Genomic DNA, 21,046 nt, shown 5'->3' on the forward strand with positions numbered 1-21,046 from the left:
CAGTCCAAGGTCATTGCTCTCGGTTACTGATGTGATCCAAGTGCCTTCTAAACTCTGTTTACCCACAGGAAGACAAGACTGTAGTAGGTTTTCCTGGACCACCAGCCCCTAAATCATGACATAGGGACTTATTAATTATAAGGGTTGATCTTATCTTAGGCTAGTTTCTAACTAGCTTCCTTCTTCCTTCCTTTTTTCCTTCCTTCCTTCTTTCTTTCCTTCCTTCCTTCTTTTTAATTTAAATTAACCCATTTCTATTAATCTGTGTGCAGCTCCGAGGCTCGTTTACCACATCTACATACTGTCCATCCTGATTTCCTGCTTCTCCTGTGTCTGGCTGCTGACTCCCCTTTTCTCTCTGTCCACCAACCCTGCCTATCACTCTTCTGCCTAGCTATTGGCCATTCAGCTTTTCATTAGACCAATCAGGTAAAACAGTAGCATATCTTTACAGAGTTAAACAAATATTCTACTCCACAACATGGGCCTTTTCTCTATTCCACCCACCCACCGAGCGTTCACCAACAGACATCTTTCCTTTCCAGCAAAATTGCAAGGTCTGCAAGGGAAGGGCCATGGCTTGACGGTTCTGTAGTCATAGTTTTGTGCTCAGCACTAAGTCTCAAACTCTTGAGGGCAGGCGTTATTGCCTCCGACCCCTAGCACTATTAGAAGTGAATGAAAAACAAATAGCTATCCCACAGGAAGGCAGGGAAAAGAATTAATTTTTATAAAGAACAATCTATATGCTGAGCAGCGGTGGCACACGCCACCAATTCCCCTTCTACACTCAGGAGACAGAGGCAAGTGGATCTTTGGGTTTGTGGCCAGTCTGGTTTACAGAGTGAGTTCCAGGACAGCCAGGGATACATAGAGAAACCTTGTCTTGAAAAACAAACAAACAAACAAAAAACATAAAAAACAAACCAAACCAAAACAACAACAATAAAAAGGAAAATATTGAATAATCTCCTGTTTCAAGACCCTTAATGACACCTTCAAGGACTCTTTCCAAATATGATAACACAGGTCGCAGGACCAATGACATAGACGTTAAAGGGCTACTTTTTATCTTAGCATAGGCACAAAGTATTTTTCAGGTGCAGGCCTTTCTTTATTATGAAAGTCATCTTAGCCTATATACCATTATCCGTATTACAAGCCCTGTAGCTTAGCTTTTTGTCTCCTATTCAGATGAAGTATTTGCGGGGGGCGGGGAGGGACAAGGCTGCCTGGATTTGGAAATACCTGCCTCTAGGAACAAAACGGAAATGGTTAAGGTTCTTAATCTCTTTTGCTATTTTGGTAAAACATAGCTTTCAACACTCACAGAGTAAACAAAACCAAGATTTACATTTTCATGATTCTTTTGTGACTGATTTCACAGTTCTCTGGCCAGACAAAAAATTCTTTTCCCCCCCTTGGGAAGGATTATAATTCTTTTTTTTTTTTTTTGGTTTCTCGAGACCAGGTTTCTCTGTAGCTTTGGTGCCCGTCCCGGAACTAGCTCTTGTAGACCAGGCTGGCCTCGAACTCCCAGAGATCCGCCTGCCTCTGCCTCCTGAGTGCTGGGATTAAAGGCATGCGCCACCACTGCCCGGCTATAATTCATCTATCCTGGTTTCACCCCTCACTTTGTTTATGATCTAGCTTGGAGGTTGTGGTCCAGTGAAATAAAGTAAAATATTTACATGTAGAGAGACTCAGAGTGAATCACCTAACTGCCCTAGCCCTCTAGATTTTAAATCTAGAAAGGATGCTTGTAGATTAATTAGGACAGTGGAGGTGAAAAGTTCCAGCAGAATGACTGTGGACATTGGTTTTGTTCTTGCTTTTTTGAGACAAGGGTTTTCTATGTAGCCCTGGCAAGTCTGCAGAATAGTCTCTTAATTAGTGAGTGATGGGGGAAGGTCCAGCCCATTGTGGGCGGTGCCATCCCAGGCTGGTGGCCCTGGGTTCTATAAGAAAGCAGATTGAGCGAGCCATGGGGAGTAAGCCAGTATGCAGCACCCTTCCATGACTTCTCCATCAGCTCCAGTTGGAGTTCCTCCCTGGGCTTCCCTCAGTGAACGGTGATTGAGGAGGTGTCAGTAAAGCAGCCTTTTCCGGCCCACATTGCTCTTATTCATGGTGTTTTTTCACAGCGGTAGAAACCCTAAGATAAAGCAGTCTCTTGCTTTAAGCATTTCAAGGGAGGGTGACTTTCTCAAAATGTTGGTTTAGGCTCAGTGTAACAAGCTTCAGGCTTCTGGTCTTAGTAAGGGTTTCTATTGCTGTGAAGAGACGCATGACCACGGCACCTCTTATAAAGGAAAACATTGAATTGGAGCTGGCTTAGAGCTCAGAGGTTTACTCCATTGTCATCATGGTAGGAAGCATGGTGGCATGCAGGCAGGTGTGGTGCTGGAGAGGTAGCTGAGAGTCCTACATCTGGACTCACAGGCAGCAGGAAGAGACTGAAATACACTAGGCCTAGCTTGAGCTTCTGAAACCTCAAAGCCCACCCCCAGTGACACACTTCCTCCAACAACATCACACCCATGTACCAAGTATACCAAGCTTTCTTGTCAGACTATCTTTAGACAGCCACTCCACAAATAATCCCCAGAGACTTATTAATAATTATGAAAGCTTGGCTTAGTTTAGGCCTTTCCCCAACTATCTCTTTTAAGTTAATTAATCCATATTTTTAAATCTACATTCTGCCTCGTGGCTCAGTTACCTCTTCTTTATACAGCACATCCAACTTGTTCTGAGTCTGCTGGTGAACTCTACGGGCCTAGATTCCTCTCCCTTTCCTCTCCTTCCCTGGAAGTCTCACCTATTTCTCCTGCCCAGCTATTGGCCATTTAGCTCTTTATTAAACCAATCAGAAGGTGCCTTGGGCAGAGATACATCTTGACAGTGTAAATAAATATTCTATAACACACCTGCTCCAACAAGGCCACACCTCTCAATAGTGCCAGTCCTTCACTATGAGGCCATTTTAATTTCTGTACTTCAGAAGTGTGTGGTGCTTTGAAAGAAAATGGCCCCCAAAGGCAATGACACTATTAGGAGGTATGACCATGTTAGAAAAAGTGTGTCACTGTAGGGGTGCGCTGTGAGGTCTCTTTTGCTCAAGCTTCCCTCAGTGTGACAGTCAGTCGATGTTCTGTTGCCTGCTGATCAAGAAGAGGCTCCTTATGGAGTTTGATAGCCATTTGGGCAAAAAAGTGCTCTTGCCTGGACTGTTGCATAAACTGGACACAGAGAACCCGCAGAGAGAGGACTGCTGAACTTGCCTAAAGGTAAGATGGTCTTTCGGGATTACTGATTCATGAAAGAGTCTGCAAGACATTCTACCGGACACAGCAGAAAGTGACTGAACTGTCTTTGAAATTTCCTGCTTCATGGAAGAGCCTGCTGGATACTATGGGCCTGTAGGCTGAAGATGGATGCCCCAACGGTACAGAGGAACTTTGGGTGACTGTCCAGACAGCGAGATGTCTCTGTCATTTCTAGAGTTTTGAAAGTTGCTTATTTCGTGTTTACTTAGGTAATATTATATCCTTCTGGAGTCTTTGATGGAGTTGAAGAATGGTTAGTTATAGTTATAGTTTTCCTTAGTTATGATAAAAGATAAAATAGATATAAATATTGTAACTGTAATTCTTGCTTTATAACTGTTTTGTTATATGTAATTTTGCTATGTTAAAGTTAAAGCTTTCCTTTTTGTTTAAACAGAAAAAGGGGAAATGATGTAGGAGTGTCTTCTATCTATCTGTTGCTTTCATTGGTTAATTAATAAAGAAAACTGCTTGGCCTCATAAGTCAGAACATGGGTAGGCGGGGAAGACAGAACAGAATTCTGGGAGGAAGAAAGCAGAGTCAGGCAGATGCCATGGAACCAGCCACCAGGTCAGACATGCTGAATCTTTCCTGGTAAGCCACCACCTCATGGTGCTACACAGATTATTAGAAATGGGTTAATCAAGATGTGAGAGTTAGCCAGTAAGAGTATAGAGCTAATGGGCCAAGCAGTGTTTAAATGAATACAATTTGTGTGCTGTTATTTCGGGTGTAAAGCTAACCATGCGGGAGCCGGGCGGGACGAAAAGCAGGCCTGCTTGCCTCATCACTACAGAGTTGCAGTGGTCATGGTTTCTCTTCACAGCAATAAAAACCCAAACTAAAACAAAATGGGAGAACACATTTCTCTTGTTTTACACTACCAAGTTGATGATAATTTGTTACAGTATCTTGGGAACCTCATACAGTGTCTCTGTGTTGTTATCCAGGTCTCAGATTCCTGTGGTCTCCTTTCTGCCTGGCCCTCTACCGCATTTTCAAAAAACATATTCTCCTAGTTATTCAGAGTTTGCTCTGGCAGCATTATAGGCATTTCACATAACTTACTAAATTCTCAAATCCTATTAAGCAGATATTAATATTCTTCCTAATTTACAGAGAGAGAGAGAGAGAGAGAGAGAGAGAGAGAGAGAGAGAGAGAGAGAGAAAAGGTGAGTTCACACTTCTAATGCCCCAATTTAACACCCACACATTTACCCTTGACCCTGCACCACTCAGTGTCTCTGGGCTAGATATGGTGTTCAATTTGCTTGTCAACTAATAGCACGTTGGGACACTTACTGAGGGATTATTTTCAAGAATGCTGGATTGGGGGTGGAGAGATGGATTGATGGTTAAGATCACTGGCTACTCTTCTAGAGTACCTGGGTTCAAGCCCCAGCACCCACATGGAGGTTCACAGTATCTTTAATTCCAGACCCAGAGGATCCCATACCCTTTTCTGGCCTCAGAGGGGACCAGGCTTGCATGTGATGCATAGAGATGCATGCAGATAAAACCCTCATATACATAAGTAAATAAAATCACAAAATTATGCTGAACCCAAAACTTGTCTTTAACTCCTCACCTATGCTCATATGAGCAGCCCTAATTAAACCTAGTGTGTCACAAACAATAGCTGTAAAAAATATAGAAGTAGAAGGGGCTTGCTGGGGAAAAAGGAGTCAGCCAGAGCAGAGGAGGAGGATGGAGGGCAATGGGGAGGGGCACTGACCAGAACACATACACACACACACACACACACGAAATTTTCAAAGAACAATAATCTTAAAAAGGAGGCCAAGCCTGCCTGCGCTGTACTCAATAAACCAAACAGACGTTTTCCTCTGGCTTTTTTCAGCAAAGAGTGGGCAACCTTAGAATTACAGAAAAGTCTAAGTTAAAAGGATCTCAAAGATCTGATTGGTCAAATCCTACCTTTTATAAACATGGATGCTGGGCCTAGAGGAGGGGAGAGGCTCCTTTAGGGTTACACAGATAGGTTGTGTGTGAATGGCCGAGTTGTAATGAAGCCGCATTAACTTCAAACACAGGGTTGTCTCTACAGCTCACCACACTGACCAGGATGAGTGGTGCTGTGGCTAACGCACTGACAAAGGGCAAAGTCCAGGACCTAGCAAGAAAGGAAGTGGGAAAACTGCCCAGATGTTCTCAAAGCAGTAGTGCCAGGGACAATGAAGGACGGCAGCCACTGAGGTGGTCCGGGGTACTGGGACGGGCAAAGTTCTGGTTGATTTAGACTGAAGGGACCATGATGTCATGGCATCTTAAAATGAAAGACTGTTATAAATTTACGAATTCCTAGAACAAAAGGGATTTCTGCAAACCTTAAGAGTGACGGCTTTTGGAAAATTCTAGAGTTTACTTACACAATCGGGGAAGTGGTTGGGAAACCCTGTGTCTAACAATGACCAAAGCTGAACACTTTTTATCCATCTTTATATTGACATTTTCTCAAATCTTGAGTCCCTGCTGGGCCCTTCTTAAAAAGGTATTTGGAAAAAAAGAAAGAAACTAATCTAGACAGCACCTGTAAAGTGTTCCTTGACGCTTTACTACGCAGTAAGGGCTCAGCAAACGGAAACTAGGGTTGTGAAAACATCACTCACAGCAGCCACAGCAGCCACTGTCCTTAAGACACGTTGAACTCCTCTCTGTAGAGTAGATATCCCGAGATGCTCTTTTGCCAGTGTTCTACTGCCCATTGCATCTTGGGTCTTGTAGTCAGGAAATGAGTGGCTTATTGCCCTATGCGCAGGCGTCGTGGTGCGTATCCCCGGAAGAACCAGCAGCGGATCGGAGGATGAGCGGGTGGCCGTGGCTGCAGCTGCTGCGGCGGCACTGACAGGACACGAGCTCTATGCCTTTCCGGCTGCTCATCTCGCTCGGCCTCGTGTGCGTGCTCCTGCCCCTGCACCATGGTGCGCCAGGCCCCGACGGCACCGCGCCCGACCCCGCCCACTACAGGTGAAGGGGGCCAGGCTCCTGCTCTCCACGGCTGGGGACTGGCAAGCGCCCACCGGGCCCCTTCCCTTCCCTCTGCCCCAGGACCCCTACCCTGACGTGATCGGTCCCGCTGCTGGGCCCTCGGCAGAAATCACATGGTGGTTCCCACTCTCCGTCCTGTGTCTGCTCCTTTCTCCCGCCTGGTTTTTGGGTTCTGGCCCCCTACCTTATTTCTCATCCCTCGCACCAGGGAGCGAGTCAAGGCCATGTTCTACCACGCCTACGACAGTTACCTGGAAAATGCCTTTCCCTACGATGAGCTGAGACCTCTCACCTGTGACGGGCACGACACCTGGGGCAGGTAGAGCGAGCTTGAGGGCCAAGGGGGTTGGCTGGGGTCTTAGGAGGGCTGGTGGCTTCAAGGTCTCACTGATTCTGGAACGTTTCCGGCCTGGGCTGATTCAACCCCTTCCCCTCAATCCAAACCAACGCTGTCAGAATCTACACAGCTTTCACAGTATAAAAAGTCTTGGATTAATCTTGGATTAATCCGGCAGGCTAGACCTCTGGATTCGGTAGGAACAGGCATCACACAGGAACACTCGGGCACATTCCTGTAGTCGCAGAATCTTTTGAAGGAACTTCCAAGAGTCAGAAAACTCAACTTCTTCATTTTATAGTTGGGCCCCCAGCTCCAGGAGGGGGTGTTACTCTCCCCAGATGGAAGGTCCTTTGTAGTTGTGTTCTCTGTATGACTGGAAATATTTCCCCTCCGTCTCCATGCCACTGTTCGTGTCACCGCTATCTTCACCTCCCCAGTTTCAGTTCCGCTCACCACCATGCACACAAGTCACCTGATTCATTTTCTGTTAGTAATTCCTGTGCTATCACATTCTTCAATTTCACTAGAATAAAAACCCAGCTCAGTGAAGAATCATTGCATTAGCAGAAACGGACAGGGATTGAACACTGCCATGTGCTTTCAGTGCCGTCCCATTTAATTCTCTTAGCACTCTTGGGGGTTAGGGCTATAATCTGGAGCTGTGTGTGTGTGTATGTGTGTTTTCAGATAGAGTCCCACGTAGCCCAGGCGGTGTGTGTGCGCGCGTGTGTGCCTGTGTGTTTTCAATAGGGTCCCACATAGCCCAGGCGGTGTGTGTATGTGTGTGTATGTGTGTTTTCAGATAGTGTCCCATGTATCCCAGGCTGTGTGTGTGTGTTTTCAGATAGGGTCTGACATAGCCCAGGCTGTGTGTGTGTGTTTTCAGATAGGGTCCGACATAGCCCAGGCTGTGTGTGTGTGTTTTCAGATAGGGTCCGACATAGCCCAGGCTGGCTTCAAACTCATTACATAGCTGAGAATGACCTCAAACTCCTGGCGCTTCTGCCGCCACTTCCTAAGCTGAGATTGCAGGTGTTCACCATCACTCCTGGCTTATTATCTTTTTTTTTTTTTTAACAAGTATTCTTCAACGATGGCATGCTTTCTGGGCCAAGAACTAGACAAGCAAGCTAAGAGCTTGTGCTGTTTTTTATTTTATAGTTGGAACAAAAAGCAAGAACAAACAAATGGCTAATTGCAGCAAACGGAATCATGCGTGACTTTCTCGTTCTGTAGAGCTCCAGCACTACCTGTCCTGTATATCATCCTAGAGTCCATGCACAGATCTGTATTATTTATTATTGAGACAGGATCTTGCTATGTAGCCCAGCCTGGTTTTAAACTCTCAGTCCCTTTGTGTCAGCCTTACCAGTGCTGGGGCTGCAGCCATATAACACACCTGGCTGTTGTATATCTCTGTAAAAAAATTAGCTTATTAAAGTTTAACTTTGTAAAAAAGGAACTTGTTATAATTTGTATATAATAAAATACCCTATTTTAAATGTATAGTAACCACTACACAACTAGCATATAGAATATTTTTTACATTTTATGTGCATTGATGATTTGCCTGCATGTGTGTCTGTGTGAGGGTGCCAGATCCTGTAAGTGGAGTTACAGACCGTTGTGAGCTGCTATGTGGATGCTGGGAATTGAACCCGGGTCCTCTGGAAGAGCAGCCAATGTTCTTAACCCCTGAGCCATCTCCAGCCCTAGAATACTTCTTTACCCCAAAAATTTTGCGTGTGCCCTATAAATTATCCCTCTGCTATTACTGGTCCTAACAGCAGCACACATGTTTTCTGTCAGTATGGCTTTTTTAAATTTTATTAATGATTCGTGTGTTTGTTTTGCACAAATTTAGATGTACCATATGTGTGCAGGAGGCTGTGGAGGCTCCTGGCTAGAGTCCCTGCAACTGTAGTTGCCAGCAGTTCTGAACCCCATGTTGTTGTGGGAGTCAAACTCAGGTCCTCTGCAAGAGCAATAAGCGCTCTTAACCCCTGAGTTATCTGTCCTGCCCCTCGTATGGCTTTTTTATTTGAAGTACAGATGAAAACATGCTATATAGTTTACTTCACACATGGTGTTTTCACTTAACAGCATGATCTTCTCATTAGTACATAGAACTCGGATAACCATATCTTAATAATGTCATAGATTTGTATTTGTCCATATCATAGTTTGTTCATCACTCCTCAGCTTGTGAGTAGCCAGTAATTTCTAGCTCTTGATGTTATAAGTGACACAGCCTTGAGCATCATTCTCCAGCTGTTAGTGTGTTACAATCTGTGCTGCCTCCCCATGGTAAGGAAGATGGCAGGAAACATGGGCGAGTGTTCATTACAGCTGAGCTACATCAGGTAGTCAGAAGGCTCTGACTTCCCCTCTGGTTCCTCAGTTGTAACTGTACATGGGATATTTAAGGACATCACTGTACCTCATTTGAGTTTTGGGCGAATCTGATCTGGACGGTTATGAATCTGGTGTTTGATGTTCTTATGAAGCAGTTGGGACTTTGTCTTTTTACAGTTTCTCTCTGACGCTGATTGATGCCCTGGACACCTTGCTGGTAAGTATCCCTATTTCTTTCCCTCACTACCATTGCCTAACCGACATCCTTCCTCTTTTGGTTGCTTCTCTGTGGGTAAAAAGTAAATTCTTCTGCTAGGTCTTTATCTCATGATTCTGAGCCACCAGGCCTTGGTTACCCAACTGCATAGTAGAGAATGCCAAGTTCCAAGAGAAAACCAACTTACACAGGTTCAGTCACTGAACAGATATTTATAGAGGACCTGCGGTAGACTTGCCCAGGTCAGTGAGAGACACAGAGACGTTCTAGTAGCCATGTGCGTGACCATAAGATAACAGCACTGCTTACTGTGCCTTGTGTATGCCTTATGCTAAGGCCTTTACAGGCTGTATTAGTCAGTGTTTATCATGGCTTTGACCACACAAGAGAACAGTTTAAAAGGAGGAAGGATTTATGTAGGCTCACGGTTTCAGAGGCTTCAGCACATGATTGTCTAGCTCTGTGTGCTTGGGCAATAATGTGGCAGAGATGCTTCTTCGTCTCATGGTGAGTAGGAAACAGATCAGGAGATAGGATGGACCAGGGACAAGGTCCTCCCCCTATGCTCCCCCCCAGTTATTTACTTCCTCCAGCTAGACTCCCTTGGTAGAGTTTTTGTAACCACTCAAAATAGTGCTACCTGTTGGAAACCTATAGACGTCCACACAGTTTCCCGTGATTACTTCTTATTCAGATTACAACACATGCATCATCCCATTTAATCCTTCCAATAATCTCATGGTTTTATAACTTCATTATTTTATTCCTTCCTATAGCTGAGAAGTGTGATGCTTAGAAAGATTAAAAACAGAACTCGGACTTAAACTTAATTTAATGTGACTCGAATCCGTGACTGTCTCCTGGTCACACACCCCACCCAGGGTTTTGTTGCTTAGCCAGGCACACCTCAAGCTTGGCAATCTTCTTGCCTCAGCCTCTCCAGTGCCAAGATGATAAAGATTTACCACCCTGCCTGGCCACTCCTCATTTTTATATAACTATAATATTTATGTGACTATGAACACTATATAAATATGGTTTGGCTTATAATTTTTTTGTTTACTGTTATATGTATTTGTATATTTATATATATGTTTGTATATTCTTATCTATTTATCAAATAGTTATTGAAGCATGGAGTTAAACTTGGCAGTCAAAATGGCGAATTTAAACAGAAATGACCTCTGTTTGCCTGGAGTTTGAGATGTTAGCACTGGAAACACACAGAATCAAAGAATAGCCATAAAAAATGATAATCACCCATTGAGTCCAGGGCTTTGTATTGGAAAGTTTTTTAACAAAAATGATCTGGCTGGGTGTGGTGGTGCACGCCTTTAGTTCCAGCACTGGGAAGGAAGAGGCAGAGGCAGGCCAGTCTCTGAGTTCAAGGCTAGCCTTGTCTATGGAGTGAGTTCTAGGACAGCCAGAAATATACAAAAGAAACCCTGTCTTGGAAATAAAAACAAAACAAAACAAAAAATCCCAAAAGAAAAAAAAAGATCTGACCTAGACTAAGGAGGCTTGGGAGAAGTTCTTGGAGACAGTGATGTGAAAGTGGAGATGGAATTTGAAGGAGGAACTGGTGGTAACTGGGAAAGAGATGGAAGACGCATGCTCCGGGCCAGCTAGTGCAAGGCTCTGTGGCAGGAGAGAGGGAAGCAAGTGCAGCGAATGGGGGGGAGGCCAGGTTCTCTAGGAATCTGGAGAGAGGAGGGACCGGTGACACTGGGGGTGGTGGGGCCGGCGGCTGCAGCTCCGGCTACACTACGCTCCTTCATCTGAGAGTACGGAGGAGCCGCTGGCATTTCTTAAGTATGAGACAGGAAGTTATGAAATTTCTGCTTTGAGATCACGGACTGCCGAGTGAAGAAAGGTTTGTGAAGTCAACAAACATTTGTCAAGTAATTGCTTCCTGAGCTGCATCTGGCACTCTGGAGAAATACAAGGATGAATGAGGCCTCTGCCATTGCAAAGGTCTTTTCATCTTGTCTTGTTTAATGTAGAAAGGAATAGAGACCCTGCAGTAGTGGATGGAGTTCTCAGGGGTTCTGAAGGGGAGAAGAATCAGAGGCATGGTAGGACAGGTGACACTCCCCAGTGAGGAGCTGGAGTTTTGAATGGGAGGAAAGGGAACTGGAGGAGAATGGGTAGTTTTACTGCAGAGAAGATAGCTAGCGGAAGGTGAACAGCGAGAGAAACCGGACAGCAGGTAGGCTGGCTCCCAGTCCTAGAGAGCTTGAGCACTGGGATAGTCAGGAATTGTTTGGACTGCAAACAAGAGGCTCAGTTCAACTGACTTAGGCAGGAAGACAAACTCAATCAGATAACTAAAAAGTCTAGATCAAAGGCTGCCTCAGACCTGATCCAGAGAGACAGATGACGTCAGTAGGGGTCTCCTTCCACCTTTTATCTCTGCTTTCTTGCCTGCTGTGTTCTCGGTCTTCATAAGCAGTACGTCAGCCTGTTGCTTTTCGGCATACTCCAGTTTAAGAAACAGTATGGTCAAAGTATCATCCGTTCCTTTTAATCCAAGGAGTAAGTTTTTACTGATCAGATTTAGATCACATATGTATTTCCAAATAGTGTCACTTGGGGAAGGGATATGGTACCTTGGCTGGTCCTAGTGAAGTACCCACTCCACAGCTGGGGACATGGGATCACCCACTCCAGAATTATGGGAGGAAGAGTATTCAAGGAAAATCTGGGGTGATATTAGCAGAAAAATTAATATATATCAGGTTAGGCATGGTGACACAATCCTAGGAACATCAGCAGTCCAAGGCCATTCTTGGCTTATATAGTGAGTTCGAGGCCAGCCTGGGCTGTATGAGATCATCTAAGCAAACAAGTTTGTTCTCTCTCTCTCTGTCAGTCTCTCTGTCTTCTCTCCACCTGTACTTCCTACATGTTCTCTCCCTCCATGTATGTATATCTACATATAACATATGTTTATATACACATACATGTAGACACACACATATGTAAAACATTTGACTGGTGATTTAAACAGATTTATTTTCCCAAGTAAAAGAGAGAATAGTATAGCTTAGTTGACAGAATACTCACCTTATACATGAGGCTATGGGTTCAATCCCTACCAACCTCAAATGGATAAGAACCACGAAGCTGAATGAAAACGTGACCCATCCTTGATGCATAAAATATATCTTTCAAAAATGAAAAGGAAAGAAAAAGGAAGCCAAGAGGTCATTTTTTCTTCTAGTAAAGAGTCTCATTAGTAACGTGGCACCAGAGACTCAGGCTCTTTGTAGCTTCCTCCTCTCCCATTGTAAGGCTTTTATTTTCATGCTTGGTACCCCACGGTGAAACATAGCTGCCGCCACTCCAGAAACTGGGTCTGTTCTCAAGCAGGGCCAGAGTAAAAGCCATGCTAGCCATGTCTATTGTTAGGAAGAGATTTGTTCCCGAAGGTGCCTCTGACATATGTCACCAGTACCAGAGTATGGTCACATAGTGACCTCTCGAAGCAAAGGAAGCCAGTGGCTTCAGGGTGCTTGGCCTCTGGCAGGAGGCTTTGGGGTAAAGAACATTGGGAAGCAACTGGCATTGTTTTCCACAAGGTATAAAGGACAGGGGAGCTACAAACAGCTCATGTCCACTACTGACCCCTGCTTTGTTTGTACAGGATTCGTTTAAATGGACCAGGAAGTTAGACTAGGTTTCTGCGTGGTTGCTGGCTCGGCATAGCCAAGCCGACAACAGAGTCTTGACTAAAGAGTGAGGGCACACCAGCATCTAAACTTCGTCCATGCTTGGGGAGCAGTGTGGTCAGGGTTCTCTTTCATTCCAGATTTTGGGGAATACCTCTGAATTCCAAAGAGTGGTGGAGGTTCTCCAGGACAACGTGGACTTTGATATTGACGTGAATGCCTCTGTGTTTGAAACCAACATCCGAGGTGAGCGCTGCCTTCTGGGGCCTCTAAGAGAGGCGTGGTCTCTGACTACAAAAGTGGAAATGAGGTCTTTGGGGGTCACCTTTCCAGGATACTGGTCCAGACTAGTGACAGACAGTGCTGCCCCCTCCCAGAGTAAATACTGTGTCCTTGGTGTTGGAACAGGAAAGGTTTATCTCTGCTTTCCTGAAGGTTTTGTTATGTGGTTGAACTTTGTGGATGATGAAAATGGTTTTTTGATTTGGTTTATTGTTTTTTGCTTTTTGAGACTTAGTCTCACTTTGTAACTCTGGCTGGCCAAAAACTGACTGCATAGACCAGGCTGACCTTAAACTCAGTATGCTCCCCACCTCTACCTCCCTAGTGCTGGGTTTGAAGGCATGCACCACCACACCCCGATAGTGGCTTTTTTTTTTTTTTTTTTTTGAGACATGGTTCTCATGCTGTTGCCAAGACTGGATTACAACTCACTACGTAGGACAAGCTGACCTCAAAGCCAAAGCCTTCTCGCTGAGATCACAGACGTGAGCTACCACACCCAGCTCCCATTTTCCTCTTATTAATGTTGAAGTTGTGTGCAGTATTTTCTAAAATAGCTTTCTTAGCAAATAAAACAAATAACTTATCAAAGTCTAAACAAATAACAAATTCTAGAAGTAGTAAAAAATCTCTACTCTCTGTGGTAAGACAGAGAACACATGTACTGTAGTTCCATAGTTCTTTATAGTTGAAGCTTAGGTTTACTCATGTGTTTAGTGTGTGTGTGTGTCTGTGCATGCATGCATGCACATGCACGTGTTCATGCAAGGGCCCATCCTGATCAGATGGTCAGATCCTGGTAATATTCATCAGGAGCTGTCCACCTTGTGTTCTGAGCCAGGGTCCCTCACTGGGACCTGGGGCTTGCTGCCTCGGCAGGGCTGGCAGGCCTGTGAGCCCAGCGATCCTCCTGTCTGTTTCCCCGGCACTGGGATTGCAAGTGTGTACCATCACACCCACTTCTTTTACGTGGATGTTAAGGATGGAATTCAGGTCCTCATACTTACAGGACAAGCACAAACTGAGGCACCTCCCCAGCCCCTTACCACCTCTCTGGCTGTCTTTGCTTTAGTGTCTCGGGCCTCGTTATGTACGATTGGTCTTTTCTTTAAAGAACTTCAGAATTTTCCTTTACGTGGATATGTTCTTGGCAAACTTTCCCAGATTTTGTTTACACGAAAATGTCTTTGTCTCGCTTCCTTCGGTCTTTGGGAGATATTTTTTTCTGCATGTATGGCCGCTGCTAATGATTATTTTCTCTTAGTCTATCAAAGAAATTTTTCCACTGTTTTCTGCTTTCATTTTGTTAAGAATGTTTACCAATCTCACGGTCATTTCTTTGTAGATAAATATGTTTCTGTCCTTTTAAAATGCATCTTATTCTGGAAAATAAGTACCCGTGGCCATTGAGAAGACAGTACAGCGAATGAGTGCAGCCGTCTCCCATTGTCACCCAGACTGTAGGCGCTTCTAAAATCCTTTGTTTGAGGGAACAAAGTGGGAAAACAGATCTTTTCTCTTTTTGATGTTTTGCAATGTATACACTTACATTGTGTATATCAATGTGGGTTTCTTTTTATCTTGCTTAGGTTTCTTGGGTCTATAAGTTTCTGTTTTTCCTTGGTCAAATAATGCCTCTCCCCTATTTTCTCCCATTTATTTATTATTTATTTACCTATTTATTTTGGTTCCAACGTGACTTCACACCCTGTCCCCTAAGTTGTTCTTTTTTTTTTTTTTTTTTTTTTTTTTTTTTTTAGTTTTTCGAGGCAAGGTTTCTCTGTAGCTTTGGTGCCTGTCCTGGAACTAGCTCTTGTAGACCAGGCTGACCTCGAACTCCCAGAGATCCGCCTGCCTCTGCCTCCCGAGTGCTGGGATTAAAGGCGTGCGCCACCACCGCCCGGCCCCCTAAGTTGCTCTTGTATCTAGGGAACACTCTGTATCTTCCTATTGCACTCTGGGTAACTTTGGCTGTCTTCAAGTCCTCTAGGTCTTTCGTCACGTATATCTTGTGTACTAGCAAATCATGCAATTTTCACATCATTATTGTATTTTTATCTTTAGAAAAAATGGTACTTTTGTAAATATACTTGGTCAATATTTTTCACTGTTTTTTATTACGTCTTTCTATATCCAGTCTCTTTCATTTCTTTATGTGTATTTCTGATAATTATTTTCTGTCCTCTTTGTGAAAACCCCAGCGTCTGACATGGTGGTGCACCTTACCTCTGTTGTTATCAGAAGCTTTCTTTCCGCAATGCTGTTTTGAGATTTAAAATTTTATTTGTATTATTTACTGTAGGCACATTTCCTAGACTCCACTAATTGGATTCTTAGAGGCCTGAATGGAATGTGCTTTTTCCCCAGGTTATTGTTGATTTCTGCCGTGTGGCTTGTGGCACTTCCTACAAAGCCTGTCTTAATGCTGGGGATGTGGCTTCGTGTGGAGAACTTGCCAGGCATGACAAGGTCTCGGGTCTGATCTCTACTACTGAAAAACTGAACCCTTCAGACGCCCACAGCGCCCATGTTTATGCTACCATGTGAGGTTTCCTAGACTGTTCAGTTCACACAAATTCAGACCGTAAAATTTGTGAGTTCCTGGTTGTAGTCATGGCCTCTCTTGGGATTTGTTCCCTAACTGTTAAACCTGAGAATTGAGACAGAAAGACCAGTTCTACAATTTTTGAGCCAAATTTGAAGCAAACTTTAGTTAAATATTGGCTGGATGATGGACTCTGGCCAGGACCTTTCCAGGGTTCCAGAAAATGGCAACCTAAGTAATATTTTACAGAGGCTCATAAAGACAAACCCAAAAGGCCACCATACTTCCCGTCAGGTTCAGTGAGGTGCAAGCATATATCCCGATGTACTTCCTGCCTGTGGGACCTCCGGCCTATGTCCAGCCAGGGGCAAGTGTACATCGTGACGTATTTCCTGCCTGTGCACCGCCCACCTCCGTGTGATCCAGCACATCTGGTGCAGTTGAGTCAAACAAACTTGTTTAGGAGAGCAAAACCATACGGCTTGTCATCTCCCATATGCAATAGCCTCCAGCATTTCAGGAAGTGTCTGTCCCTGGGCAAGGGGGTCACATGTTAGAGGCATGTTTATTTCATGGATCTCTTAGGCAGAGTAATTAAAACTAAAAACATAACTTTGGCTCTCACGTAGCCCCCTTACTTTTGCTTAGTACCCACGTTTGAGGCTTGTATTGTCCTCGTGTTCACTCGGGGACGTATGCGGGTCCAGCTTGATTCACTTCACGCAGAGACCTTTTAGCAGAGGACTTGTTTGGCCTAGTCCAGTCTTTGTCTCTGCTCCTCTTAGACAGGAGGAAGGAAAACCAAAGCTTAAGGTCACAGGTTACTTTTTGCCAGAGGGCACTTCCTGGTGCCTGGTCAGCTGTATTTCCAGTCACAGAATCTGTCTTTTTCACACACCCTGAATATTGTGTGATGACTCGAAAAGTAAGATGGAGGCAGTGGCAGCTGTCTTCTCCCGACAGACAGAGTGACAGACCGAAGTGAGCCACAGACTGTCCTACCGCCTGTCAGATAGGTGACCCAGGGCAAGCCACTTCGTTCCTCTGAACCTTAAAATTGGTATCTGTGGAGGAGGAGCAGTGCCTAGACCTTGGTCTGTCCTGGCGACTTCAAGGAGTGGTCATTGTTTTTGTCACCACCAAGGGAAAAACCCTGTTAATGCTGTCCAATAGGCGGGAGTAAGGAATGACTCTTGTTTGTTTGTTTTAGAACAGTGGTTCTCAGCCCCTCTGGGGTTGCATATTAGATATCTTGCTATCAGATATTTATGTTATGATTCATAACAGTAGCAAAATTGCAGTTATGAAGTAGCAGAGAAAATAATTTTATGGTTGGGGGTCACCACAACATGAAGAACTATATAATGTTGCGGCATTAGGAAGGTTGAGAACCGCAGTTTTAGGATATTTTAATTTAGTTTTTAAAGTTGCATTACATTGACTCATTTATTGTATGGGTGTTGGTGAACACACAATGACATAGCACGTGTGTGGGGTCAGAGAACAGCCTCGGGGAGGGATTAATTTTCTCCTTCTGCTGTGTGAGTCCTGGGGATAGAACTCATATCGTCTCACTCGGCAGTAGGTACCTTAACTCACCGAACTATCTCGATGGCCCTTTTTAGATTGATTTTTTTTTTGATGATTTCATAGATGTATATAATGTACCTTGGTCATATTCAACTCAAATCCCTCTTCTCACTCGCTCTAGAACTTCTCCTCATACTTCCTCTCCCAGCCGTCATACCTAGTAAATATGGCCTGCACAGGAGTGTGTGGTTATCCACTGGAACATGGGCAACCTAGCAGCAGCCGTCACTTAGCAGTGGTCCCTCAGCTAGGGATGGGGCCTCCTGAGCACCCGAATCATTCATGGTGGTGGTGGAATGTTTCCCGGCCTGGCCCTGTGCAGAGACCATAGCTGCTGTGAGTTAGCGAGTACGATGGCCATGCCATAGACCCAGCACTCCTCTCCATCCTCTGCCCCTTACATCCGGGCCACCCCTCTTCTGAGATACCTCCTGAGCCGCGAGGAGGGCGTTTGTTCTGTTGAGGGCTGAACACTCAGTAGTTGCTATGAATCTGCATTGGGAATAAGTGGAGCACTACAATGCTGACTGCTTTCGGAGAAGCTCCTTTTGAAGTATTAATCTATGGGGGGACAAATAACTATTTGGAAGGCAGTTTGACATGTCTTTTCATCAGCCCCATGTAGGAGATTTATCCCTAGGAGCCTTTGAACTCCCTCACCGTGGGCTTTTGGTCAGGTTTCCATTACCAGACATACATTCCCTCTTTTGGAGCAAGTCTCAGATGGAGTCAGAAAGTGTGTGGCTCCTCCTGGACAGTCATGCCGCTGTCGCGCCTGTGGGCGTGCCTTGGCAGACAGGTCAGTATCGCAGCATTCAGGGTCCTCTGCTGGGTAAGTCCGTTTTCTCCCGATTGCGTCGCGCCTTTTGGCACTATGAAAGCTGACAGGATCTCACTGTGTAGTCCAGGATGGCTTCAAACTCTACTTCCCGGGCACTGGGATTAGAAGTGTGTGCCACTTTGCCTGGATAGGGATGGCTTTTATTGGCTCCTTCCTAGTGAGGCACTCCAGCAGCGTGGTTAGCTCTAGTTTGCATAAGAGAGAAACTGGCAGGACCCTGACACTTGTGTTTGTGCCTTCTTTAGTGGTAGGCGGACTCCTTTCTGCTCATCTGCTGTCAAAGAAGGCTGGTGTGGAAGTAGAAGCTGGATGGCCTTGTTCTGGACCTCTCCTCAGGATGGCTGAGGAAGCAGCCCGAAAACTGCTCCCGGGTAAGAGCCAGGCAGAGATGGGGCAGAGGTGAGGGGTGGGGACTGAAGGTGGGTTAGGGGCAATGGAAGGTGACAATGGCACAAAGCCCAGTAAATCCTGTTTTCCTCTCTTCCTTCCAGATAGGGTCTCACTATATAGCTCTTGCTAGCCTGTAACTTACTATATAGTCAAGACTCACCTTGAGGTTTTGACAGTCCTGCCTCTGCCTCCCAAGTGCCGAGTTAGCAGGTGTGTGCCATCACATCTGGCTCTCATCCTACCTCTCTTGCTGGAGGTAAGAATGGCAGTGCTGAGATTTTCCCCTGATTTTTGTCTTTTAAAACTTCAAATCTCTATTTCTACCCCTGTAAAAGCATCCACTATAAAAACCAGGAGAGTTCTCACTGCTGAAGTCAGGAGAGTCCTGAGCATTTTAAGGTCTTGCTGGAGTGTTGGCTCAGGATGTTACTACTGCTTCCAGGTGTAGGTCAAGCGAGTCTCACAGATTAAGTGGTCCTGGCATTTGTTTTGAGGGAGCCCTCTTGTCCCCTCCCAGGTCACATGCTGCTGGAATGAGAGGGCCCCAGGGAATAGCTTTGGTCTGAGCCTTAGGGCTGTAGGTTCTAGGCTTTCCTCAGCCACCCAGCATCTTGGCCATGTCATTCTCCTGCTCCGTGGCTCAATTTCTCTGTCAACCATAGTTCGTACCTGCTAGATGTGTCTTTTGGAAGGCTAAGCTGAGGTCAGACAGAAGATGCTTAGCAAACTTGAGATGACAGGGATTGGGTTTGCTGGTTAAGCCATGTTCAGCACTATGAGCCAAGCTTCTGTGTTTTTATCCAGTGGGGCCATCACTGCTGGGCTCAGCAGCATCAGCTGGACACTGTGTTCTCTCCTGGGTGTGGTAGAAGTCTAGGGTGGTTCACACCCAAACACATGACTGGCATTGCATGCGTTCTACTGGCTCCTTGGCCATCTCATTTATTTGCCTCTCAGCCCTGGGGAGGGCCAGGCGAGAGAGCGAGCTGGGCTCAGGTCTCATAGCTCATGGCTCACAGCCACGTGTCTCCTCACAAACATCATGTCCTGTGTGATTCATCCCTGGAGAAAACTGCCTTACTGCGCCTTCTATTTTTTCTCATTAAAAAATTATTTGCACTGAGTAATATACATATTCTAAAGTTCATACCGAGTAATTATGAAGCCAGCAGCGGAGTATCTCCTCTAGAGGTCAAGAAAGAGGATTCTCGGACCACACCCTCCTTGGCGTACTTCCTGCCTGTCTCTCAAGTACTCCTTTGAGCCCCTCTTGCTTGTGACGCTTTCTCCCTGCCTGCTCTGTGCCAGAGAGCAGGTCCCATTCCTCCTGCACGAGTGTCTGGACCTTGTAGCGCTCCTAAGTTTTGACAAATTAGTTCACAATTTGGTGACGTGTGACTGCTCTGCTGTTGTTTGCCTTGGGGGTGGAGAGGAAATCTCTATCTTGGGCTCATCATCTAGTTCCTCCCTGGGCTCAGAGGCAAGGGCTAGGATAGACAAAGCTCTGGGCTGGATTTGAAGGGGTGGGGTCAGTGCAGGCATTTCCAACTCCCTCTCTGTGTGACTCTCCTTTGTGACCTTTAACTGAGTCACTTGTAACAGGCATGGTTTTCCCTACCTGTTAAGTAGGGGCTGTATTGTATTAGTGGTTTGGTTTGTATCCTATTTTTAGGTTTTCTTTTAAAAATAATTTTCCCCTGAACTTTTATCTGAATCAGAATCTAAAATTGACCCCTCTACCAATGTGTTTGACTTGATGAGAGTCTTTGAGTAACTGCCAGCGGGGCTCACTGCAGCACCAGCCCGACCTGCTTCACGCTCGGTTTCCTGCAGGCTTTGGAAGGCGCAGTGTGAAAACAAAGTAGTTAAATAAATGAAGTTGTGTTGAGTGTGGTAGCTAGGGCTCAGCTTTTTCCAGGTCCCCTCATCACAGCAGGAGCCCAAGGTTACCTAGCACAGTGTTTGGTGGCATCTGGGTTAGGCAATTAAGGGTCCTGCAGTGAGGCATATATCTTTCTCTGGCTCAGACTCAAACAGTTAATGAGAAAAAAGAAACAAGTGCTGATTGAGGCCTAAAGCTTGGGGTCTGTCCTCACACCACCTCACTCTCCTTCCACCTGGGATCTAAGTTTCTGATGCTTTAGCGTTTCAGACCCCCACGGGCATGCCCTACGGAACTGTGAACCTGCTTCATGGTGTGAACCCTGGAGAGACCCCTGTTACTTGTACAGCGGGGATTGGGACCTTCATTGTAGAATTTGCCACCCTGAGCAGCCTCACCGGTGACCCTGTGTTTGAAGATGTGGCCAGGGTGGCCCTGATGCGCCTCTGGGAGAGCCGGTCAGATATTGGGCTGGTAAGTCCGCTGCTGCCTTCCTTGTGTAAGTTAAGGCTTCTGTGTGCCCCCACCCCGTGAGTTAAGAGTTCAGCCAAGGAAGGGAATCTTACAGTGATTTAGGAGTGGCCCAGGATACCA

At 45.4% G+C, this 21,046-nt stretch overlaps 1 protein-coding gene across 1 annotated transcript in view; it reads left to right on the forward strand.

Moving 5' to 3' along the window:
- Window positions 1-6,133: 6,133 nt before the first annotated feature.
- Edem2 (ER degradation enhancing alpha-mannosidase like protein 2) overlaps window positions 6,134-21,046 on the forward strand; it is a 28,705-nt gene continuing 13,792 nt past the window's right edge. The window contains exons 1-6 of the mRNA XM_057781997.1: window positions 6,134-6,318; window positions 6,548-6,658; window positions 9,212-9,251; window positions 13,063-13,168; window positions 18,426-18,551; window positions 20,715-20,926. Of these exons, the coding sequence (XP_057637980.1) occupies window positions 6,212-6,318; window positions 6,548-6,658; window positions 9,212-9,251; window positions 13,063-13,168; window positions 18,426-18,551; window positions 20,715-20,926 (702 nt within the window). The 5' untranslated portion in view covers window positions 6,134-6,211. The remainder of the gene's footprint in view (window positions 6,319-6,547; window positions 6,659-9,211; window positions 9,252-13,062; window positions 13,169-18,425; window positions 18,552-20,714; window positions 20,927-21,046) is intronic.

This window comes from Chionomys nivalis, chromosome 9 (assembly GCF_950005125.1).
Source record: "Chionomys nivalis chromosome 9, mChiNiv1.1, whole genome shotgun sequence".
Lineage (NCBI taxonomy): Eukaryota > Metazoa > Chordata > Mammalia > Rodentia > Cricetidae > Chionomys > Chionomys nivalis.